The sequence below is a fragment of the Gossypium arboreum genome, chromosome 6, assembly GCF_025698485.1.
Source record: "Gossypium arboreum isolate Shixiya-1 chromosome 6, ASM2569848v2, whole genome shotgun sequence".
In the NCBI taxonomy this organism is placed as follows: Eukaryota; Viridiplantae; Streptophyta; class Magnoliopsida; order Malvales; family Malvaceae; genus Gossypium; species Gossypium arboreum.
Genome location: NC_069075.1, coordinates 135,225,671 through 135,252,080, shown reverse-complemented (window position 1 = coordinate 135,252,080; position 26,410 = coordinate 135,225,671). Strand labels below are relative to the sequence as shown.

The window sequence follows — 26,410 nt, the reverse complement described above, 5'->3', positions numbered from 1 at the left end:
AAGTTAGGAAACGAGTATATTTACATGTATAATGTATTTTCTGTATAATTCTTTAGATTGCTTATATAATAGTAAAGAATTGCACTAATCTGCCTTCTCTTTTATACCCCCTTATTTACTCACTCTTTCATTTGGATTCTTTTGAATCAAATGGAAAACTTTAACAAGCTCAAATCTTTGCTTTATCCAAATGAGAATAGATGTTACAAACTTGCAAATTGGAAAGCCAAGAAATCTAATTTTATTAGTTCATGAAATCACTCCTTACATTTGATACACTTAGTTGAAAAGGCTAAAGATTGAGCAATACTATATTTCTACTCTTGAAACTATATCATTTTGTTGAATTTTACATCTGTACAAAGATGAAGGTGATTCAAATATAAACAAGCTCTTGATTTTGAGCAAAGAATGAAATACGAAACTAAACCTACCTTTGCATTTTCAAAAACTACTACCCCTTCCCTAGACCTCTCTTACCCTTCGTTTTACTTGAAAGATAAGCATCACTGTGGCACTTTTACCTGTGCAAAGCCCTGAAAATGGCAGGTAGCAGGTTTGCCCTAAAACAAATAACTGATAGCAGATTAATCTTGCGAGGTAGCAGAATACTCAAAAAGAAGACGTTTGGAAGGTGCAGATTGTAGTAGAACTCGCAGACGACTTGTAAGCTTGTAAATCAAGGTCCATTGCATAGCCATCTCTGATTCTTTCAGCTGCCTAACTATAGAGGCCTAGGAGAGAGGGATAAAAGCACCATAAGAACAAAGTTCAACATTGACTGAAAATTGTATAGAAGCTTATTGAGCCACGTTCAGATGATTAGTGCACAATCAAAGCACCCAACAAAAACTGTTTACAATTTTGGTTTTTCTTTTCCCTACTTTGGTATTCTATATATTAATTCATTTGCGTGAAGGAAGAGCTGCTTACATGAAGCGAAATATTGATCAGAGAAAAAAAAAGAATGGATAGAATTTAGATTTACCTGCAAACGTTTCCCAAACTGGACTTCAACTTCTGTTCCAAAGGATATATTACTGGCTAAAGATTTGAGAGGATCAGCCGTGGGATCAACAGATAGCAAACTAGGGATTTGTGGGGCATACACTAGCCTCCACCTGGCCTGACCAAACTCTCCCTTCCCTTCGATTCTTGGCATTAGCGTTTCAAGTGTTGCAGTCGCAAGCTTTTTAAATGCAAGTTGGCCATCACCTTCCAATATGGACTCAGCCAATTGACTCTCAAACACTCTAGCAGCCTGTACAAGATGGCAAAATTCAAAACAACCCACTATAGTCCATGAGATCTGAATTTGGCAACTACAAACAAGGGGATAAACTACGTCAAAACCTAGGGCAATATTCACATATCCTTGTTAAACTTATAAATGCCTTGCCTCATTGGATGCCTTGTTAGATAAACATAAAACCAGAACGAAATATCACACGTGGCATGGAGATCGGCGACATGCATTGAATATGAATGAAGGTACACAAAACAAACTAGTAGATAGGTTCAACTTTGCCATTACATCTCAAGCAAATTTCCACGATGTAGGAAAGAATGATGTTTGACAACTTTATCCTTCCTTACACAGTCAATTTAGAAAGAATGAAACCAGAAAACCTCATCATTGTTTACGAATAATAAATCATTTAATAACACCATAGGATGCAACCCTAGTACAAGAGGTTATAATCTACTTTCAGGGGACATTGAATTGTGTCATTCTACCTTTGGCACATTGCTAGAAGGAAGTGGGACAAATGCTTACAGCTCATGTACGACCGAATAGATCATTTCAGAACCCAGTGGGAACAGAAAAATGATGCATCATCAAACATAGTTTATTAATTAGTAGTTACCTCAGTGGGTGAGAGAACATCCTGCTCCACAGAACGTGTTGAAGTGACCACCAATTTGTCCTGCCAATTGCTGGCTCGACTTTGAATCCTGAATTGCCATTCTGATCCAACCAAAGCCAAGTCCAGCATTGGATCTAGACCATACTCCGGTTCAAATTTTGCTATATTGAGATGTTCCCGCTTAAGCCTTACCTGATTTGGAGAAGTCAATCTCAGCATATTAAATGCAATAAAAGAAAAGTACACCAGAAACAAATTTGAGCACAAGGAAAGAAGCTTAAACAAGAGTGACATAGAAATACATAGGACTCACTTGAGTTGCAACAAGATTCACATCACCATTCTCAAATGTTAAAGTGCCCTTCGGTTTTATCCACTTTGGATGAGCCAAGCCATTCAGTTCAAGTTCCCCACTAACAGCGAAGTTAAGAATCAAAGGATAAACTATCCTTAATTCAGGTCCTAAAACAAGTTTCAAATCACTAAGGCGTACATCAACACTTGGTTTAATGTTCACTAGCTCCATCTCCTTCTCAACTCCAGCTGATTTAACTGAAAAAAGAAATAATAATTATTTCACTTGGATGATCAGAAACAAATAATACAGACAAATTAATTATACAACAATAGACAGGATTCTGCATGTTCATAGAACTGATGGTAAATCCGTATTCTTCATTTCAGGAGATTGACAATAGTTATTATTCTTTTTAATAAGAAGCTTCATCCTGTCAGTATCACCTACTTTGTGCAGAAAATAAGAACAAAATTTAAATATAAGTTTTAAGTTAAATAGCATTTAAAAATAGCAAATCAAAGGTTTAGACATCAATAGACCAGGCATATCCATATCCATAATTTTCTAAAACAAAATTTAACCTGATGCCATAAATTCTTAAATTACCAATAGATCTTTCACTTTTTTTTTTTTCCTTCTTCCACTTCTTGTTGCATCAAAGTAGCTTATTACTTGTATTTGTAACCCATTAGAGGCTTCAAAGTATTGAAACACAAGAAGAAAATCCTCTGTCAGAGGTTTTGCCCTTGAACCTCTTCAAGTTATCTAAGAGCCTACCTTAAGGCAAAGCCCTCCAATTTTCTTTTCTAATTTAGAGACTTGTTTGTGTTTAACTAGATTGATAAACCCACAAGTAATGGGTATTGAATAGCGCATAAAAATGTTTCCTTGGAGTCTTATTCAGTTATTGAAAAAGAAATATTTTCTACTGAAATTTTCAAAATTCTAAAACCATATAAAAGAGTAGTCTTGATTTCTATTGCTGTATTCGGTGACCGCTAGAAAAAAAGAAAAAGGCATCAGAATTGAAAGCATTGAATGGCATATACTACCAGAGGGTTGTGGGAGTTTGGTCCTTGAAGAAGCAGGTTCAGAACCGAAAAACCGTGAGACATATCTAGAAGCAACTGCTTTGTTGACACCGCTACCCAGAAGCCTGGACTGATTTGATGCCAGCCTATTCAAAGGTGCAGCTCCACTACCCTTATCATGCGGTAAATATGCCTCTCCATGGCTCAACTTAATATTGCCTGAGATGGTTGGCTGCAGTATGGAACCAGTTATCTGCAACTGGGTGTCAACCTGGCCACTGATTTCAGCAAGATTTCAGTTTTCCACAATCAACATGTGAAAGAAATCAATACAAATAGACAGCTAACAGGAAGCAAGAGGGCGGGAGGAAGAAGATCTGTTCTGTATATGGATCTAAAGGGAGAGTAGGGGCAAATGCCAGATGGCAGCTGGGGGGCATAGCACTGCAACTACTCCCTTTCATCAACACTCACAATAAACACAAGAACCAGCATTTAGGAACAAAGTCATTATATTATGCATCATAAATCATGTTCACCTCAGAATGTTCTTTGCCCGTACTTCGAGAACTTCACATTTCATGTCAATTTTATCACCCAGGGATGCTTCACTTGTTCTAAGGGGCAAATTCCCTTTTAGAAACAGCTTCCTCTTCTGCTTACTCTGCTTTCCAATAAAGCTATGCATAATTTATTTGATTTCACATGTACAGTGCCACCAATGTTTGTAAGTGGTTGTCTGAGTACAGGTGAGGATATAGATGCCCTATGGAATGATGCAGATCCATCAAGCACAGGTTGTTCAACAGTGCCTCTAACCTGTTTTAAAAGATGAGAAAACAATTGAAAGTTACTACTAAATTACACTTGGTCAAATGTTATGCAAATTCTTTACCTTTAGTTAACCCACCTGAAGCATGACATCAGCATTGCCACTAAGCCAATTTGCATAAGGAGATAATGCTGTCAACAACATCATGCCCCCATCCTTTATATCAGCATCAATTCTAACTTCTCCTACATCTAAGATGTTCCAGTTTAAACCCTTAAGGCTTTCAGCTAACTGAGCATCCCAACCTTCTTCTGTTCTCTCTCGGAAGGTTTTCTTCTCACTAGTTTTATCAGTTGACTCCTTACTCCTTTCTTTCACCCAGCCAGGGACAAAAGTTTCCTCGCTACGTTCTGTTTCTATTTCTATTTCTTCCTCAGAGACGCTATTTTGGACAAAAGTAACAGGAACACTTCCCTGTACGTGTACATGGCCATTTTGGATGATCGGTTCAAATTTGGCATTGAACAGAAAGCGGCTACTTGAGGTCAGGGAAGCAACAACTTCAGCACGCCCAAGATCAATGCCCCAATGGTACCATCCAAGAGCCTTACTTGTACATCACATTCTGGTTTTGCAAGACTTCCTCTGAGGTCTCCTTCTGTGTATAATATACCCTTAATCGGGGCCAGCAATTGTCGCAAAGAATGAACAGCTTCAGTGGCAGATGATTCAATAATCTGCACTATGGTAGGAACTAGACTAACAGGAAAATTTAGAACAGCAAAATGAAGATTGGTTTTTGGCCCCAGCAAAGTTCCATCAGCATGGATTGTTGCATCATCCTTTTGGATAAAAATTTTCTCAAGACGCAAACCATCGTCGTTACTGAATGCACCCACTGCCACTACACGTTGAGTGTTATAACTTCCCCACTCCCATTCCTCCCCATGCAAGTCAAATTCTGCCTGAAAAATATTTACAAGAACCAATAATGTCAAAGGAAATATACTGCATGGAAACAAGTTCCAAAAAGTTGCTGCAAATGATAAATGGCAATCATTTCTTCCAAAAAATGCAAATTAAACAAAAAATTTAAGATTCCATATATTAAGTTTGGGTTCAAAAAACCGAGAGAAAGAGGTCCCCCATAGGAGCCTTGTGCTTGAGATCATGATTCACAAAAAATGGATATAATTTTGTGCTTGAGATTGACAGCCTGCATGTTGTTTTAGGAGTTTTTGCACAACCTTAACAAATACACCAGCAATATTCATATTTTATAATTCCTAAGATATAGTTATAAACAGGCTGTAAATCCAAATTTTTGTGAATGATCATGGACAAATATAAACTTGGCTTTTCCCATTTGAAGTACTATAGATGTGTTAAGTATCCAACCTAAAACCACATGGTAATAGGTGGAGGGGCCCAACTTTAAATAAGACCACAGAAGACCAAATACTTATCCCACTTAACAATATGCATCAAAGATCCAGTTTCATTAAGCTTCACAAGAAGAAATCCTGACCTCATTATTTCACACAACAATTTTTGCAAGTCAATCACATGATTATATGCTGGCCTTACCAGTAGCTATAATATTTCGTATTTGAAAAACAAAAATTTCAGAAACTTATTCACGTTATGCACACCATAGTATCTCCGTTGCCTCCCCCACTTGCATCAAGAGAACCATGCCAGCAGCCCTTAAGTTCAGCTAAACCTGGTAGATTTATGTCTTCAAGAACAACTTCATTTGATGCAGTATAATGACCCCGTATTACCTAAAAATTCAAAGAGCTGTCAAAAGTGTAGAAAAGTACAAGAACTGAATTTTGGTGTGTTCTACATGCAGTTCATGTCATAGAAGTTACTAGAATCAGGTATTGACCAAGTACCTCAAGCAAATGCTGAAGACTCTCAGTATATACTCCCACCGACTGCAAACTTTGAATGAAAAGATCCTGCACACAGTATCAAGAAACATGAAGATTTTTAAATGAAAGGAATACATAATCGGGAGAGATCTCCAAATGCAAATAAGAAACAACTATGGAGAATTCTAAATATGTTTAAAACCATCTGTACTCTTATTTTTCATTTTGAAGAAATTGGTTAGGATGAAGTGGGCACAGTTCATAAGAATAAAATCTCTGTTATGCAACTACCAAAATGCTTCCTGCAATCTGAGCTGCCTTGAGAAAATTGAAAAAAATCCATTAATAAATAAACCCCAAAACAACCTTTGATCTAGAACGGACAGCAGGATCTATACTTCGAGACAAGAGTCTAGCAAGTGGAAGCATCTCAGCAACCTCAGCTCTGGGAACTTCAAGTCTCATTCTCCACCTTCCCATAGAAGATATGACACTACCAAGATGTCCTGTCATTGCTCTTTTAAACAAACCATCCATTCCCATTTCAGAAAAGTTTCTATCCCGGCTGCCGGGCAATACATATTCACCTTGAAGCTCATACCGGCTACTAATTTGCTCTAAAACAGTTTTCTCAAGTGTAATCTGCAAAAGTTCATGTCAGCGAGTACCATCAGTATCATAGTTTGCAGTGTCTATATGTTGCAATGCAGGAAATTAAGAATGGTGTCCTTAAAGATTTGTAAAATCTTTAGCATGCAATAATAGAAATCAATGTTGCAAAAAAGAAAATTCCAAATTACAAGATCAGTAAGATAAACAACCAACTTTATTTTATACTGAACTGGATATATAATATAATCGCCTAAAAACCACTACTAGTAAAAAAGACAACTTAAAATTGAACTTGGTTGAAAGAATTTCAAACCTATTCACAAACAAAAATAATACACACACACACATATATGTAAGTCACAGAAATTTCATGTGAGATGACCCGATAAAATAACCAGAAAAAATTGACATATCAAAGGAATAGTAGCTTCAAATACTAACAACATCACCGCTCCATCTAGCAGCCACGTCTAGGGCTTCACCAAGCACACCGCTAAATTTAGGCCGAAGAACTGATAGAACACCATGACCTCTTCTTTTCTGGAAATTAAGCTGGATTTCAGCCTGAAAGTCGAACAAAGAATGATTAACTAACTATTTCCAGTTCAAATTACCACTAGCAACTGATATATTAAATGATTAGTTGATAGTCATCATCAAACTAGAGAAAGCTCCCATCTAACTTCACTCGGAACAAAATGTTTGAGATGGAGATTAGCAACAGCTTAAAACATCAATACAAGCACCACAAAAGATGGTAAAAATTTCTTTAGATTCTAGAAATTTTAGAAGGTATAATGTACAGAAAACAACCCCCTGGCCCCCTCCCTTTTTCCTCTTCTCTATTCTCAAATATTGAAAGAGGAAAGAGAAGAACAGAAAAGGAGATACATTACTACCTTCAAGCTTAAAAATGCTATTATTATCCAAATAGAATTTACTTTTGGATTCTTTCTAGCCAAATTAACAAACTGAGTGTATTCGCTTTTGCTCTCTCCATAAAGAAAATTCCTATAATTTCAATTCAGCTGTAATCTCTATATTAGCTTTCTTTGCTGACATGAAGACCCACATAAAAGCTTACCCGCTGTATTGTTCCACGAAGTGAAGCAAGCTCCAATTCATCAAGTGGCAAGTGGCGTATCTGCAACAACAGACGCATGGCAAGAACGTTTCAAGTTCATTTGACCTTTAGCACTTACTGATTCTAACATTATAAACTAAACTGGAAAGATTTTAATATACCTCAAAAGTAGCAGAATGAAGTGGGCGTAAACAAATATTAGCTTTCAGTTGCCCCTTCTGAAGAGAAAAGGAGAATAGTTTTCCATTTTGCAAGTTCTCCTCAGAGCCAGATTGTAAAGGCTGCACAACCTCAATTGCAAGACTTTCATCTGGCCTACCTATGGCATCTAACTGCACAACCAGGGTGAATAAAAATTTTGCTGTAAATAAGTGAGAAAGAATTGGCAATATATGTGTACACAATAAGAATAAACTATGGACCTCCACCACAGATACTGTATTTGACAATGAAATACTTGACATCCTGAAAGGAAATGTTTACTTGTATTTTACTCAGCCCAACATAAACAGCCCTAAGGTCATTTTTTGGGTAGAAAGGAGGCCAAGGGCCAATGGCCAATGGGATGCTAGGAAAGGACAATTTGCAAGAACTAGGGATCAAAACCCAGCTTTGCGCGAATCCACCTGCAGGTGGGTGACTGGGCTAAGTCCATATTTCTAATAAAGGCTCTTGATGATAAAGACATAAATTACTAACTGGCATATACACTTTTGTGATGCATTCTTATCTTTTCAAAACTTAAAATTCAAAATTATACACTGTAAGACCAATAAAGATCACGATATAGTACACAAACACAAGATAGAGGTTTTCGTATCAAATAGATACACTAAGATGTCATCATCTCAACGGAAACAGGTATTTAATTAGTTGACATATACTGATAACAAGGACAAGCTCCAATAATAGTAAATAAAAAGGCAGAATGAATGAAACAGAAAAATAACAAAAAAATAGTTTTATTAAGTTAGCCACAAGTATTGAGAATGACTACATCTGTAGTCAATTAAACTTGCATTGAAAAGTTATTCATCATATAATTTTTTTACCTCATCACACTATCTAATTTTGATGAAATAGGTGTTATTTCCCTTTTATAAACCGGGTAGCAGCGATCTTATTCATAGCATTGAAGTACATGTTATTTCCCATTTCATTGGTTATATATGCTTCAAATATCCACAAAAAAGCGAACTAAATCCAATTTACTATTTAAGAATTAAAAAGGTAAAGACCTATAGAAATATAGTTGCTAAAATACTCCCTTCGTAAAATGGAGTCATGAAAAAACTTTAAATAGGAAAGAAACATTCTATGGGCCAAATGCCTACAAAATACATTTTTATTCTATGTTAGTCGGAAAAACTTCCAACACAACTCTTGCATGCATAATGTAACTAGGAAGGATGCATTTGTTTCTAGACTAACCCCATAAATTCTCAAATTGCCATGTAATTATCACATTAGAACAAGGAGGCAACCATTTCAAAGTAGTTTTCTTTTTTTTCTTCTTTCTTCAGTTTAAGTCTAAAAGATTTACCAATTCAGAACTGAATGACAAATTACAAGAAAAGGCTAGCAAACTTCATCACCATCTTAAGATAACACTCATTGATGCATTATAAGTCATAACCCAGTCAATAGTAGACACCTGGAATCTACAAAAACAACTGTAAAAGAGAAGTAATGGGCAAATTACATATATCCAACTTTGCTATGATATATATTTTTCTGTAACATTTTCAGGACTGGCACCTCTTCAATGCAACATTTTAAAAGGTTAAACTGAGGAAGCAACCATTCCAAACTTGCTTGAAGTTGAATTTGAAAACTTAAATTTGGATTTGAATATCAAAATTTTAGATTTCAAATTTATGGATCTAAAGTTCTTTATCTGGATGAATATAAACTTTCAAATTCAAGTTCATGATTTGGTTTTGGATCTAAATGCAACTTTTGGCTTTGTATTTAATTAATAGCATGTTAAACTCAACAGTTAATAATTAAAATATGACAATTAATAATATGTTCAACTCAGTCAATAATTAAAGTACGATGACAAGCGAAAAATAACATTAACACAACATGAATAGGTCAACATGTCAAAATTGACATAAACAAATTATTAAAATTTTATATAAATATGTATTGCCTAAATAACAATCACAAAAAATACAAACACAGTGACACGTGACATGATACCTGAATATTTTCAATTAGACTTTGATATTTTCTAGTATAATATAATTATATGATACCAATATAAGAAAATAATTAAACATGGCACAATAAAAAGTTGAACACGACCCAAATGCATAAACGAGTCAAAATCTATATAAAACAAATTAATTACAAACGTAATTTTATATAAGTACATAATATCTTGAATTCAATTATAACATTAAAAATAATATGATGGCAACACAAATAAACTAAATAACTGAACTGAGAGATAATTTATATTATTATATAATTGTGTTTTTCATAACCAAGAAAGGTTGATTATCATCACGTAGAGCTAAAGAAAATAAGGAAATGTGGTAGACTTTGTAAATACTTAGTTTCAAAAGGAATTTCAAATTCTAGATTTAAACTATCTAAAATTAATGTTGAATTTACCAAATCCAAATTCAATTGTTTTTATTTAATATCCAAACAAAAAACTGGATTCGTAACTCCAAATCCTTTTTTCTTACTCAAACTCAAGTTTCTAAACAGGCCATTAATCTCAGTTTTAAGTCTAAAACTTCTGCTAGAAGAATTATTAAGAAAGGTTAGCAAACTTCTTCACCATCTGATCAGATTACAATTAGTGTTGTAGAGAGGTCATATCACCAGTCAACAATAGACACCTGTAAGCGACAAAAACAACTTAAACCTTCCTCGCTTTGTCGTATAGGCTATACGGGTTAAAGGCAATGCCAGGCCATCACTCTATTTAGGTCCTTATCCTAAACATCCTCAGTAAAAGCTACATCCTTTCACAGTTTGAACCCATGACTTCTTTTTCCTTTCCCTCCTCTTGACGCAATGAAAGAACAAAAAAATTTCAAGACTCTATATTATATTGCCTATATTGTAGTAAAGTAATTACTCCAGCCACATTAATAGAGCATGCTACAGTTTCATCTTGCCTCTTAGCAGTATCTCATAGCCCTCTCATGTACACCAAAACTTTTAGCATTCTAAGATGCCCTAAATTTTAATGCAAGAAAAGCTTTAATAGGTATCTTGCTTAGCGGAGAAAGTTTGTACACAATACCTTGACAGAGTCTTGAGAGATGCTCAACTGCCCAATCAACTGAGGTGCCAGCATTAACTGATTCAGTCTGAGACCTGAGACCGACAAGTCACCAACAAGACTCTTTTTGCTTATTTTATCCATCATTTTCTCAGATTCCCCCTCAGCCTCAGGACAAACAGCTTCATCGCTTATAATAGAAGGCTTCAGAACCTTTCCGTGAAATTTTATTTTTCCTGTTGCTTTCAAATGAGTAGGCCTTGGAGAATCAAAAGTATATGAGGAGACCAGGTTGAAAAACTCAAAACCACGCATACGTAAGTCCAACTCCACTCCTTCAACAGTAAATGGCACGGTGATATTCTCACTGCACTCCTTTTGTTTAGCCAGAATTCCTCAGGGTATGAAGTTTGAACTTTTGTAAACAAATCAAAGGCAGCAGATGAAGAATTAACAGTGATACAATCAGGTGCAATCATTATATCTCCCCGAGCATCACTAAATGATCCTTCAGCTTTTGGTGCAGTCCACTTGATATCAAACCTCCTATGTTCAAAAGGAATGTCGATTAACCAACTTAAAGTGTAAGCAGCACCAAAGTAGAAACAAGCAGAAATTTGAGAAATAAAACCAAGTGGTCCTCATCCAAGAAGATCATCAGCTTACGGTTTCAAAAGTGATCCAGAAAGTTTTGTCTCTCCACTTAAATCTCCTAATTTGAGTGGCATAAGATGAAGATAACCTGGTATATATCGTTGCATAATCTTGTCAAAGGACAAATTTCCTGAGAAATTTACATCCATTGCTGTGTCATCTTCCTCACCCTGTGGCATGCCAGTACCATACATCAGAATGGCAGAAGAAATAACTTTTGCATATACCAGGAATCGTGGGACAAAGAAACATATGATTTACCGTATTTCCACTTCACCAACTAGTTTAGGGAGGACAAAAGATAAGAAAGAAAAGAAAAAAAAAAAAGCCAACCACCCAGCATGAAATAAATCACAAACAATTGTGCACAAGTAAATAATATCATTATAGAAGAAGCAACCTTGTTAGTCTAGAAAATAACAGATCAATGTATAAAAATAGTCAACCAAGTGCCGCAATTCCAATATCATAGCCAACAAACAGATCAAGAAAGAAGGAACGAAGCAGATGGTCAACATGACACCAGAAGAAAGTGATAGAATAAGACGATATTCCAAGGACATTAAGTTGTCTGTCAGACAAGCTAATTAAGCAGGAAATGGGGTACTAGCATACCTCAGGACAAACCCAAGCATTTCCTGCTCCTCGAATTTCCCCACCATCCACAAGACTAGCTCTAATTCCATACAAGTCAGCAACCTATCACATATGACACATTTTCAAAGAGCTTGCCACTGCACTTATGTTCAAAAACAAGTTCATCTTAATACACATGATTTTCTATTGAAGACAACGTACACAGTTGTCTGTGTTAAAGGTAAAATTAGCAGACAGATATGAAAATGGAACACGGTCAAATGCTGCCACTGCACCAGCCTCCTTATTTTTCAACATTGCTTCAGATGCAGAGGATGAGGGACATCAGAAACAGAGTAAGATATCTTTCTAGACACCATTCCACTCCCCACAAAAATAGGGGCATCCAGTGGACCTTGACAGTTGAACACCGCAGTCACAAAACCAGCCAACTGCAATGAAGATAGAAAGCAGATATGAAAGAAAATTAAGAGATGATGTAACCATACTAAATTCCTCAAGAAGTGGAAAGATATAAAGATGAACCTAGAGTGTATTAAAATATCCTGCACTAATTAATGCTGATTGAAGTGGAAAATGACAATGTCATCCTGCACTGATCACAATAATAATAACAGTAGAGGCATCACTTCATGAGAGCAGAGAAGTCCTAAGAAATAAAAATATGTCATCCTAAACAATTAACCATGGTAGCAGACATTGAGATGGTAACACTGAGGATGATAAAAATACATGATATGCGTACCGGAAACAACAAAGGCTTCATTTTGAAGGTTTTCATCAGGGCATTTACTTCGACACATGGAACCTGGAAATGAGTAACGGTGACACAATTAGAAAATTGGGGGAAAATAAAACACTGCATGTGCCAGATAAAAGGATCACAGCAATGCTGCCACTTCAAGCTCAAAGAGAATGCAGAAGATTACAAGCCATGACTTCTTTTATTTCTTCACAGTAAGTTCAGACGTGAATATCATGAAATGCATGTTATAAATACATGCATTTAAATTTAAGCAATAATCAAACACTTCCATCTGTGGACACAGTTACAGACTCCATAAAATGCAAAATATACGGACAAAGTTGCTACTATGACAGCAACTTTGAAGTGATCACCGAAGTTACAGCTCATCTTCAAATATGCATCTAACTTCACACATTCCTTTTGAAACCTAGCACTAAAACAGATTGAAGCTGGTGGTTATAATATAAGAGATAGCAACCTTCTTATCAACCAAAGAGAACAATGAAAATTTTGAAGAATAATCTTCAATATGATTACAACTAAGAGAAAATGAAAGAAGAAAGAAACACAACATGAGAGAAATTTTCTTTTTTTCTTTTTGGAAACATGAAGACCATGTTAAACATGAAACACAAAATCGATTGGCAATAGACAAAATAGTCCAACCTGAATATCACACTACAGCAATCCCAAAATGTAACTGATATGTGATGGCACTGCTCAAAACACCCAACAGCATGTAGGCACAATATTAACAACTAAAACAAATAGAACAAGCCTACTTCTTGACAAGGAGGAGTAAAAATGCTGTAAGTCACAAATAATAAATTGACAATAAACATCTTGGGCTCTCATACTAATTTAGGCATCCAAAATGAAGCAAATTGATGAAGTTGGAAGCCTAACCTAAATAAAAGGCCTTAACAAACCTCAAACTAGACCAATACGAAGAAATCATGTATTCAACTGCTCAAGCTACAAAGAAAAGAACTTAATCGACCATCGAACTATCAATAGGGATTATCCCTCTTTCAATTGCATGAAAAACCTCCAATAGTCCTATTGAATAACTTTAAAATCCAGATTTACTTTAGCACCTATAGCAGCATCACTTTTTTTCTGAATTCTGAAAAAAGAGTTCTTCTGGTATAATAACACAGTTTAATTCAGAAACCATGTCATCAAGTAAAGCCTGGCCAGAATATGCTCAAGTAAATACCTGACACATTAGATGGAATTCTCCTTCCTCAGGGTGGATGCCAAAATCTCCAGAAGCTTCTAAAGGAACATCACCAAACCAGCCACGTGTATTATGAAGGAATATTCTCTGACCCCGGAAACATAAACTTGCTGAAATATCCTGCAAAGAAAAAAAATGGATAGATCAATAACTTCAGAGCGCATACAAGATTAGGTCCTTAACCTAATGCTCAAGTTTAACTGATTTAAATGTATCAATGCAAGTGCAAAGCATTCATGAACATAAAATAATCAAATGAAAAGGCAGAGGAGTAAACCTTAGACTACTTTTTCCAGTCTCAAATGTCAAGAAAGATGAGAATATTACCAAAACTAAAAGTGGACATGCAAGATTAGTGTGATGTTCACAGACAACATCAATATATACAACTTGGAAAAGAAAACCTTAATATAAAAAAATCAAGTATATGAATACTATTAAGTTTCATGCAGAGCCATAAAATTTTCCTTTCTAAGCAATCATCTCTCACTTTTGCTGTTTTTATTAACAGAAATCAAGCCAAGGTTTACTTGATTTTCATCCAGTCAATGTTCTTCCTTCAGCTGGATCAATTTTTAGGTGCAAAGTTCAAGTTCATTTTTTTGCTAAAACCATCTTTCTCAAATGTTTAGATCTCAATTGCTGCAGAGAAAACATAACCTAATGACATCAGGAAAAGAGAAACAGCAAACGTTTAAGAAAATGATATCCTCATGACACCACCCAGACCAGAAAAGTAATTTCAAATTGATGCAATAACAAAGGCAAAGACATCTGTAAGAACATTTGCAATTCCCATATTAAACATCAAGACCCAAGCCAAATGGAGTTTAGTCTTGCAATAGAACTGATTGCTAAAATTTGAGAAAAATAGTAATGCATCTGAAAAGAAGGAGTGGGCAATCTAAGCTAAACAGTTGAGCAATTTTTGCCAACAATTGTGGAAAGAAAAAAAGGAAAGATAAATAATGATGTGGCATAGAGACAGCAAAGTTATGATGAATTTCCTAATAGGCATTGCCATCAAAATGGGGGCAGCTCCTATAGAAAGAAATAAAAAACTGACTCTTGAGGAAATCATTTCCCAACAACTGCACCCACTTCAGCTTCTGAAAATCTACAAAAAGGAATACATGAACCAGCTTCTCTTATCTTATGCCACTCTTCAATTCATACTAACTGCAAACACTGAAATCTTACCAACTCTATTCATATTAGGTTGATTGAATTATAATTCCCCCATGAAGATAAAAATTAGTACATGTCATAATCTTAAAAGACTGGAATGTACCATTAGCACCTATAAAATAACTAAAGCATTCAAGACTACTGGAACATAACAACAAAAAAACAGGAAAAAGAAAGAAGAGTACCCATGCATTATTTGCAGATAGAGTGATAAACTGTATAAAACAGAGACAATCATTAACCATGCAACAAACTACATAGAAAATGACTTTCAGACCTAGAACCTGCTACAGAGAGAATAATGTTTTTTTCGTGCTCATTTCAATTGCATGTGCTGGCCATAAATTATCAAAAACTCTTCATACATCTTATCGGCATTAAGTACACAGAACATGGTAAATTAAAAACCAGGCAACAAGATATGCAAAATGAGCTTCACACCTCGTACATACTACCCAGCAAAAAAAATAACCATTTTGGAGTACTTGCTACGACTATATATTGCTGATTCTGATGAAGTGCTACAAGAAATATCTCGAAGGATATAGAAGCAGGGAAGTGGTATAGAGAAAAAGAAACAAGGACATACAGAAAACCATGATGGAGCATCGTATATCTGGAAGGCCAACCCTGTCACATCAAGCTGTCCATGAAGATTAGGAAATGTCTCCCCCCTTGACATGCACAAGTGAACCTGCCAATAAACAAGGTTGACCGGTATATAGATCAATCATTCATCACTTTAGACTGTAAGTAGGATTTTCGGTTCTTGCAGAATATAGTCCTTCCAATAAACAAAATTGACAAGGATATAGATATCAACCAATCAATACTTCTAGTATAAGTATCATATTCCTTTTCCCTTTTATAAGAAAACAGTCAAAATTGGTAGAACCTTTTCTACTTATTAAGGGGAAAAATAAAAGCTGTAAGGCCTAAAACAACGTCACCCATTGCCATTTGATATGTTTCTAGGTGACAATTCATGAAAAATTGTCCCTCCAATGGCAAGGGGGGATGGACACAAATCATACTCATAGTGCTAAACTCTCATAAATATCAACCATTCTACAAACTACTGCTGTGTAATTCGGACTTGGGGGAAAGTATCAGGGTGTCAAATACAAGCATATTTCCGACACTTATATGTGCTATTTTTCTAAGTTATTCATGTATTTGGAATGTCTTTAGAGCCATAGCCATGGTCTGATATGTGTCAGATATGGATACTTCATGAAAAATGAGAGTTGGAGCAACCTGCTAATGAAGTGTAATGATCCTATGAAATCTATCCCCCTTCATTGATCATGCAATGGGAAGTAAAGCATGAAATTCACTCAGCAACTTCCATTGAAGTCAGCAATGAAATTTAAGAAGTAAAGAGAAGTCAATTGAAAAGGAGTAAAAGAGATCATAAATATCATAATGGAATAGTAAAAGCAACTTTGAACATGGTACTGGAATGCGTATAAAATAACTTGGTTATCCATATTGCTTCTAAAAAATCACAACACGATATTTATTGTATATAATGAAAAAAAAACACAATTGCAGGAAAAAAAACAAAGTGAAGTCAGAAAAGCACCTCACCAGTGGCTCTTCCTTTAAGCCATGTGGCTGGAATTTCTAAAATTCTTTCAAAAAGCTGTAGAAAAGATAACAGGGAAAACATAGACATCAGATTCATGCTGGATCAAATGCAGACAGAAAAGTTAATCATCACATTCTTTTTATACCTTACCGGAACAAAGAGGTTGGAAATATTTAAATTTGCATGCCATTTCTGATCTAAGTTATCAATGAAAACATCAGTAGACAACCAGCCACCATCGTCAGACACCAAATCTGATCTCCAAGTTTTACAGTTACCACAGAGTTGTACGTGCACAAGGCCATAATGGTTTTGGAATTTCACATATCCATAGACATTCTCCATCTCTCTACAAACAATATCAAACATTTTAATATATAGAACTAATATAAGCCATCTCTTGTTCATAAACTTTTCTCCAGACATGGCAAACACATCATTAGACAAAAGTTAGATAGAATAAGTGTGTATGGATTATGTCAAGGAGGATTGTACTTCAAGAGTGATTTCACTTTTTAAAATGTGTTGAATACTTCATTTCATAAACCAAGACAATGAATTTGGTAAATTTGTCGGCATTTTAGATCTGAATACTGAGCGTGAGGGAATGAATTACATGCTTTAGATTAAGCCTCCAATGGCCAAATTTCAAAATGCAACTGAATTAGTTAAGTACTTCTGAAAGAGACAAACACTAGAAGATAGTACAGCTCTCTCTAGTCCTATCTTTCCTCAACCACAGATGCCTTCAACTTTAGGCAATACCATTAACATCAATTTCAGTAGTTTTCTTACCTCTTAGTCACAGAACAAGAGAATTTCTTTACTCGTCCTTATCTTCAGGGGGAGATCTTATTCACAGAAGATAAGGACAAAAAATTCTTTCTTCTTGACATTCCAGCTCCTGTCCAGCAACCAAACACTCCCACTCAGTCCTTGCTTGCTAACCAACCTGCCCGACTCGAAACTATGGCCCTATGCAACCTGAAACAGAACCTAATACACCCAAATCACAAAGAGGAATTTAGGACACTACTCGTCCTTTACTGGTTTACTCAAGGAAAAAGGCACCGGTGCAAGTTCAATCATCTTCTTCTCCTATACAACCTGAGGTAATTGCTGAACCTACTTTGAATACTAATACTGAAACTACTGAAAATTTAGATGATTTTCCCATTGCTATTAGAAAAGGGACTAGAGCCTGTACAAAACATCCCTTGTACTTATTCATGTTTTACAAAAATTTGTCCCATAACCACAAAGCCTTTCTTACTAGCCTAAATTCTATCTCCATTCCCAAAACAGTATCCGAGGCATTAGAAGATGAGAATTGGAAAAATGACATGAAGGTTGAAATGGAAGCTCTTGAAAAAAATAAGACATGGGACTTAGTGAAATTACCGAGAGGAAAGAAACCAGTGGGATTTCACTGGGTGTATGCAGTGAAATATAAGTCAGATGGTTGCTTGGAAAGGTATAAAGCAAGATTGGTTGCTAAAGGGTACACTCAAATGTATGGAATAGACTACCTTGAGACATTTGTCCCTGTTGCAAAAATGTACACTGTGAGAGTGTTGTTGTCACTAGCCGCCAACCGAGGCTTGAAATTACAGCAATTTGACATCAAAAACGCCTTTTTACATGGTGATCTTGAGGAGGAAGTTTATATGGATGTTCCACTAGGATTCGGTCCAAATACAGGACAGGTAGTTTGCAGACTAAAAAAGGCTTTGTACGGACTAAACAGTCCCCGAGGGCTTGGTTTGGAAGATTTACCAAAGTAATGCTCAAGTTGGGGTATAAACAGAGTCAAGGAGATCACACTCTGTTTGTAAAACACTCATCTTCAGGGGGAGTGACTGCTTTATTAGTCTATGTAGATGACATTATAGTGACTGGTGATGATCTGGAAGGAATAGAGAATTTAAAGAAATGCCTAGTAAAAGAATTTGAAGTCAAAGAGCTCGGTAAGTTAAAATATTTCCTCGGTATTGAAGTGGCAGACTCTTGGGAAGGAATCTTCATATCTCAGCAAAAATACATAGTTGATTTGTTGACAGAGACAGGCAAGTTGGGATGTAAACCAGCAGAGACACCCATAGAGGTGAACCACAGACTTGGAGATGCACTAGAAGATGCAGCAGTTGATAAAAGTTCATATCAAAGACTTGTGGGGAAGCTCATTTACTTGTCTCATACCAGACCGGATATTGCCTATGCAGTCGGTGTTGTAAGTTAGTTTATGCACAACCCCAAAGAATCACATCTTAGAGCTGTATATCAGATTCTACAGTACTTAAAGGCACGCCACGCAAAGGAATCCTATTTAAAAAAGGAGAGAATTTAACCCTTCAAGCCTATACTGATGCAAATTATGCAGGGTCTATGGTTGATAGAAGATCAACCTCGGGCTATTGCACTTTCCTAGGAGGCAATCTTGTGACTTGGAGGAGTAAAAAACAGAATGTTGTGGCTAGATCTAGTGCAGAAGCTGAATTTAGGGTGATGGCTCTTGGAATTTGTGAGTTATTATGGCTAAAAATTATTTTGGAAGATTTGAAGATCAAGTGGGAAGGTCCAATGAAATTGTATTGTGATAATAAGTCTGCTATTAATATTGCACATAATCCAGTTCAACATGATCGTACGAAGCACGTTGAGGTTGACAGACATTTTATAAAGGAAAAACTGGATAATGGCTTAATTTGCACTCCATTTGTGTCCACTGATGGTCAACTAGCAAACATACTTACTAAAGGATTGTCTGGGAAGTTGTTTCAGAAACTAGTAAGCAAGCTGATAGGATTCTGTAAATATTTCATCCCTAACTTTAAGGCTATTTTTAGGGACAGCATCCCTAGAGTTAGTTTGTTTCCTAGAATAAAGTTTCCTAAGTTAGGCTCAATATGTGTATAAATATTTATGTAATTTCTTGTGAATAAACAGAATTGAAATAGCTTGTTTTTAACAGATTTCACGATAGTACAATTTCTTGAACTTCTCAAATACTTCATTCAAACACCAAACTCAGATATCCAATGGAAATCGCATGATAGAAAAACTACATTTTACATGCATAACTCTAAAATGTGCAAGCAAAAACCTAAACAAGCAAAACCTTAAAGAACCATGTCTTCCTTAAAGCAAAAATGAGTATGGTGAAACTCAAAGAGATATAGGTAAAAGCACATATTAGTTCCCACATATTATCATATACAAGATGCCATCTAGTATGCAAGTATAAGATTCTCTTTTTTCCCCCTCCAAAACAAATATCAAGAGAAACCTATTGGAATTCCTTAAATTAAGCAGATTTTCTACATTAGTGCTACGAATTTCCTTGTATTACTAGCCATAATCAAATTACTAATTTTTAGGGATAGGCTAATTTCTAGAGATTATTTCCTTTTTATTTTTCCTGCTATTCTTTAAAAGGTCGTATTCAGATTAGAAGTAATAAGAGAATCATTCTTCTTCCTAAAACTTGTTCATGGTATCAAGAGCATCGTGAATCCATTTGATCCTGCTCTTTCTTCTCTTCTCTTGTTCTGTTTTCTCTGTTAGAAACCTTACTCCCATGGGTGACACGAAAATTTCTCCGAGACCGAGATCTCACAAATAACTCAAAATCACAGTCAAGAAATCCCACAAGGTGACCTTAACTCTTCTCTTATAATCACAAATCATCGATTAGATGGAAAAATTTCTGCAATGGTCACAATCATCCTTATGGTTCTTCGTGGCGAGGAAAAATTGGGTACATTAATGGACAAATTCCTCGACCAGCATCAACAGACTCGGTTATGCAACTTGGGAGCTTAACAACTCAATGGTTATGGCTTGGCTTATAAATTCGATGGAAGGTCATATAAGCGAACGTATCTTTTTTCAAAAGCGCCAAAGAAATGTGGGATGCAATCAAGGAGAATTACTCGGATCTTGGAAATACTTCCCAAGTATTCGAGATCAAATTAAAGTTGAAAGATATTCGACAAGGAACACTTGAAGTCACTCAATATTACAACAACCTAAAGATCTTATGGCAAGAGTTAGACATGTATTATGAAGTTGATTGGGGCGAGGGCTTGGAACACACCAAGTTCATGGATCATCTTAACAAAGAACGTCTCTATGAGTTCCTAGCGGGACTAAATCGTGATCTTGATGAGGTCCGAGGCGAATACTAAGCGTAACCACACCGCCAACCATAGGAGAAGCATTTTTGAAGTAAGGAGGAAGAGAAATGGCGTCTTATTATGTTGGGAGACGAAGAGAATTAAAACCATTGACCGTAGCTGGTCATCATCCTTCCGAGAACTCGCTCTTATTTCAAGAGGCCTCAATCTCAAAGGTTCAAAGATGGAATTGATTCGGTTCAAAAGGCCATGGTGTAGCCATTGTAATCGGGTTGGGCATACCAAGGAGAAATGCTTCAAACTCCATGGCTATCCTGAAGAAAAAAAGAAAAGAAAACAAGGCAGCAATGATATCTACTACTCAAGAAGATGCTCGAATGCTAGGCTAACCAAAACTCAACTTGAGGCTCTTCATAAACTACTCGGGACTCCTACAGCCGGTGGGTCACTAGCTATTCAAGGTCTTGCTTTAAATACTACACACGAACCTATCACAACTTCACGGATACTAGACTGGGTGCATCCGACCACATGACAGGTAATCTAAGTTTGTTTCACACCTATTTACCTTGTCATGATCACTCTCGGATTCGCATAGTGATGGATCTTACTCACGGGTGGTGGAATGGGGACAATGAGACTTCTGAAAATTTTTCCCTTGATAAAGTTTTACATGTTCCAAATCTTTCCGTAATTTACTCTCAATTAGCAAGCTTACCAAGGATGAAAAAGTACTTGCTGAATTTTACGCTTTCGGTTGTGTGGTTCAGGAACAAGAATCGGGGAAGATGATTGGCACTGCTAAAGTTAATGATGGCTTATATGTTTGGAACAAAAACAGTTCAAAAGAAGGGATGGCCTTATCTACATCAAAAGACGATTCTATCATGCTATGGCATCGTAGACTAGGACACCCGAATTTCATGTACTTGAAGAAATTGTTTCCTCTACTATTTCTATATAAGAAAATTAGTTCATTGAACTGTGAAGTTTGCCAACTGTCTAAACACACTTGTGTCCCTTATCCTTTGAAACCTTATGTTCAATCTCAACCTTTCTCTTTAATTCACAGCGATCTAATGGGGAGCCAGTCGAGTAAAAAACATCACAGGGGCTAGGTGGTTCATAACTTTCATTGATGACCACACTAGAGTTTGTTGGGTCTATCTCCTTAAAGAAAAATCCGAAGTCTCTAGAGTCTTCAAAAATTTTCATTCAATGATTCGAACTCAGTTCAATTCAAATATTCACACCTTTAGAACTGATAATGGGAGAGAGTACTTTAATTCTATCCTAAGTCCTTATCTTTCTGAGCAAGGAATCATACATCAAAGTTCTTGTCCTGACACCCCTCAACAAAACGGGGTTTCCGAGAGGAAAAACAGACACCTTGTAGCCGTGGCTCATGCCCTTACGTTTACTATGGGTGTACCAAAGTATTTATGGGGAGAAGCTGTCCTCACTGCTTGTTATCTTATAAACCGACTCCCATCAAAGGTATTAAACTTTCAAACACCTTTACATACTTTTCAAAAAAAATTTCCCTTGTTTCATGTTCCTAATCTCCCAACCAAAACATTTGGTTGCAAAGCATTTGTCCACAACCATCAACCTAACCGATCTAAACTTGATCCTAGAGCTCACACTTGTGTCTTTATTGGTTACTCACCGCACAAAAAGGGTACAAGTGCTACTCTCAACCTTACACCGGATGTTTGTGTCCCTTGATGTTACTTTCTTGAAAACGAGCCATATTTTTCAGCCTCTCATCTTCAGTGGGAGATACTTAGTGAAGATGAGACCTTGAGCAATCTTCTCATTATACCTCAAGACTCTATTAGCCCTACCACCACTACAAAACCTGCTGAAAATCCTACAGCCACTGTTATTCCTGTTTTGGAACCTGTCAGCCCTACCACAACTACAAAACCTGCTGAAAATCCTACAGCCACTGTTATTCCTGTTTTGGAACCTGTTTTTCCTATCTCCACTGTTCAGCAACAAGAAACAAGGGTGATTAATCATACTAATGAAGAAAAACAGCCCACTCATTCTGAAAAACAACAAGGAAAAACTCAGGGACTTCGTGTATACTCTCGGAGACATCAGCTGCCTGAGACCGAAACAGCAGTGCCTATGCCATCTTTACCCGAGGACTGTCCTGAGGAAGAAGTTTCACCACCTCCATCTTCCATCCATCTTCCAATTGCAGTAAGAAAGGGCACTAGGAGCTGCACTCAACATCCCATTTCTCGGTTTGTATCCTATGGAAACTTGTCTAAATCCTACAATGCCTTTGTTTCTAATGTTGACTCTGTAGAAACTCCAAAGAACATAGACAAGACTCCTATGGAACCCAACCTTAAATTAGGAACTGATAAGGATGGAGAAGAAGTAGACAGGGGGAGATATCAACGGGAGAAACATTTGGAAGCTGCCTACAGGATATTGAGATACTTAAAAGGGACTCCTGGTAAGGGGTTGCATTTCAAGAAAAATGTTCGAAGAAATTATGGGCAAGCTGGGTTTGATTCACATCTATACTCCAGCTTGAGGGGGAGTGTTGGAATTCCTTAAATTAAGCAGATTTTCTACATTAGTGCTAGGAATTTCCTTGTACTATTAGCCATAATCAAATTACTAATTTTTAGGGATAGGCTAATTTCTAGAGATTATTTCCTTTTTTATTTTTCCTGCTATTCTTTAAAAGGCTGTATTCAGATTAGAAGTAATAAGAGAGAATCATTCTTCTTCCTAAAACTCGTTCAAAACCAAATGAGATTTGTTATATTAGCATACCATATCAGAATGGGAGTAAAAAATTCCTATGCAATACCATGCATTATTATAAAAGCTTGTATTGCCAGTCAATCATACATAAGAAAGAAATCATTAAAATAAATTAAAATATGTTTTTACATGCATGCATAAAGATCAAGAGTAGAAGGGGAGGTTGCACCTGGGCTCTCTGTCACCAAATGCTAGCAGCATCAGTGTTCCACTCTTGAAATGGACGGAATCCACAATAACTGGAAGCATCTTCTCAATGCCTTCAGTTTGCGCCACATCTACCTCATCAACAAGTTCTGCAACAATATCTTCAAGCTTTGGAGCCACACCAAATTTAAGCTTTTGGAAGGATTCAGCTAAAAATTTGGAAATCCGTTCCCCCGTGTTGGCAGGAAATGAAGGCAAGCTAAATTTCAAGCCTAAAGGCCAAAATGTAACTGAATGGTATGCTGGAGTGGGATCAGACAGTATGGAAGTAAAAGGAGATGCATGACTCCTTTCACCCTCGGACCCATCCTCATCCATATTCCTATTTTCAACATCAAAAACCAAATCTTCACCATATACTTTAGAATTCATTGTTTTAGCAGCTGCTGCAGCATTTCCATCATATGGAGAATTTTTGCCAATTTTCCTAACACAGCTAAGTCTTTCAAGAGTCATAAGAAATGGGTCACGTAAGATACTGAAATTTTCTAGAGTTGCATTATCATTAATAGACTGGTTTTCTGTCTCTTCACATTGTTTCCCGTACTGGTTATAAGCGAGTAAACTTCCTTCACCACTATTAATGTTAACAGAAGTTTCAGCAATAGAATCATCTTTATTTTTCAACAACTGGGTATTAAGATCCGATAAATCATAACTTCCAGATGCCCCTGAATGATCACAAGAGTCCCCTAGGGATATACGATGAAAATATGCAACCGCTGCAGATGCACTGCGCTCAAGTATTCGTCTCTTGGCAGCAACACCAGCAGAGGAAGTATCTCTCCCATTAAACTTTTTCTTGAATTTGTTTCCTTTAGACCCTTTGATAACTTTTGGCCACAACGTAAGCCCTGAACCTGGAATTTTCACACCAAATGATTTCTCCAATTCAGCATGTTTCGTCTCATAATCAACATTGGTGTCCACGCAATGATGATCCCTCTGATGCATCTTCTCATCCAAGCAAGAAAATGACTTTGAGCTTGTTATTTCAGCAGAAGAACCTATCTCTTTAACAGTATCATCTTCAGATCTATCTGATATTCCCTCAGAAACACTGTAACCCATCTCTGCTGCCTTCTTAGCATCATCATCCCTCTCTCTAGCCCAGCGAGTGGCAGATTCCTCTCTTGCAATCCTCCTGCTTTTAGTACGATAATCGATCCCTTCTTCAGTTGATAAATGTCTTTGTAGAACATCTTCTGGAAAAGGTAGGCCCAGCCAAGTATAATCCTTCTTTTGTGCAATCAATAGACTAGGATGAGACAAAACTGCATCTATTACAATCTTGCCCTCCTCAAACTTGCAAAAGGCTGAACATGAATTTTCATACTGGGAACCTCACCACAAGAAAACTCTTCAGTATGCGGCCCAATGGAGCATGCTTCCAATGTGATACTTAATGGAGAAACACTCCTAACCTTACGAAATCAACCTCGCGCTGTATATGTTCACTAAGCGCCGAACAAACTGAAGGTAAAAGCTTTGCTTCCACAAAAGCTTTAGCTTTCTTCTGTCCATACCAAACCAATAAACACACAGCAGACAAAACAGAAGCAAGAACAGAGCATCTAACCAAGAGTAACCCTTCATTCCACAACGGCGACAAAGACCTCACTAGAGCTTTACTCCCAGCAAAAGGCTCCTTAACACTTTTGGCAACAAACCCATTTCTCAACCCAATGGTTTTCCTAAACATTTCAATATTTTTCCCACAAAAATGCGAAAACCTGATAGCTTGAGCAATCCAATCATTCTGTTTCTCCGCAGATACACGCTTGCGAAAAGCTCTTTTTAGGAGCTTCCCTCTACTAAAATCCAGGCAATGCCGGTTGCTTATCTTACCATTTGAAGAGCTTCCCAGAGGTATCCCGAGAAAAGGGGAATTGAGTTCTAGGCTCATTCTCCTCTACTTTCTTGGTCTTCTTCAACTCATTCTCTTGGGGACCAAGAACCTCCTTGCTCTTAGTCCCCTTCCAATTCAAACAATCTTAAAGTTTGCAAACATTCCAAAATAACCCTAAAATTTACAAATTCAACAAATCAACAAAAAAGAATTTACCCATATATTTATAAGAGAAGAAACTAAAATCTATAGGTTTATAGGGAGAGAAAAATAAGGAAACCTGGAAGTCTTGAGAATGCTTGCGGCCTTCGTTATTCCTAATTAGAATTCTTTTCTTCTTCTTCTTTTTTTCTCTCTTTTTCTTTAAAGAAGAAGAAGAAGAGAAGGCAATGGGTTGCTTGCTTGCCTTTGCTTTCGAATTCTCAATGTGATATTTTGTTTGTTAGTTTGCGTGGCAACTGGCAGCAAAGAAGAGATAACAAGAATAAAACTTTGTGGAGTTTATTGCCTTTGTTGACAAAAATGCGACCCAGAAACATACGAAATGACCTCATTTACCTTATCGTCGTTGTAAAACAACCTACCTGTACCTCCATCAGCAAGTGACCAAGTAAAAATACATTC

The 26,410-nt window shown here is 36.5% G+C and overlaps 1 protein-coding gene across 1 annotated transcript; it reads right to left on the bottom strand.

The window, feature by feature from the left end:
• Positions 1–218: 218 nt before the first annotated feature.
• On the bottom strand, positions 219–26,410 carry LOC108485536 (protein TIC236, chloroplastic). The gene is given in 30 exon segments (XM_017789387.2): positions 219–734; positions 989–1,261; positions 1,869–2,060; positions 2,182–2,420; positions 3,219–3,475; positions 3,737–3,845; positions 3,848–4,016; positions 4,108–4,556; positions 4,559–4,934; positions 5,622–5,753; positions 5,868–5,933; positions 6,213–6,488; positions 6,900–7,022; positions 7,543–7,602; positions 7,704–7,874; positions 10,808–11,176; positions 11,179–11,332; positions 11,453–11,610; positions 12,056–12,139; positions 12,239–12,360; positions 12,363–12,468; positions 12,783–12,845; positions 14,005–14,145; positions 15,803–15,907; positions 16,799–16,858; positions 16,955–17,153; positions 23,900–25,235; positions 25,238–25,366; positions 25,369–25,960; positions 26,067–26,410. Coding segments are annotated over 29 exon segments (6,540 nt in total). The 5' UTR covers positions 25,844–25,960; positions 26,067–26,410; the 3' UTR covers positions 219–587.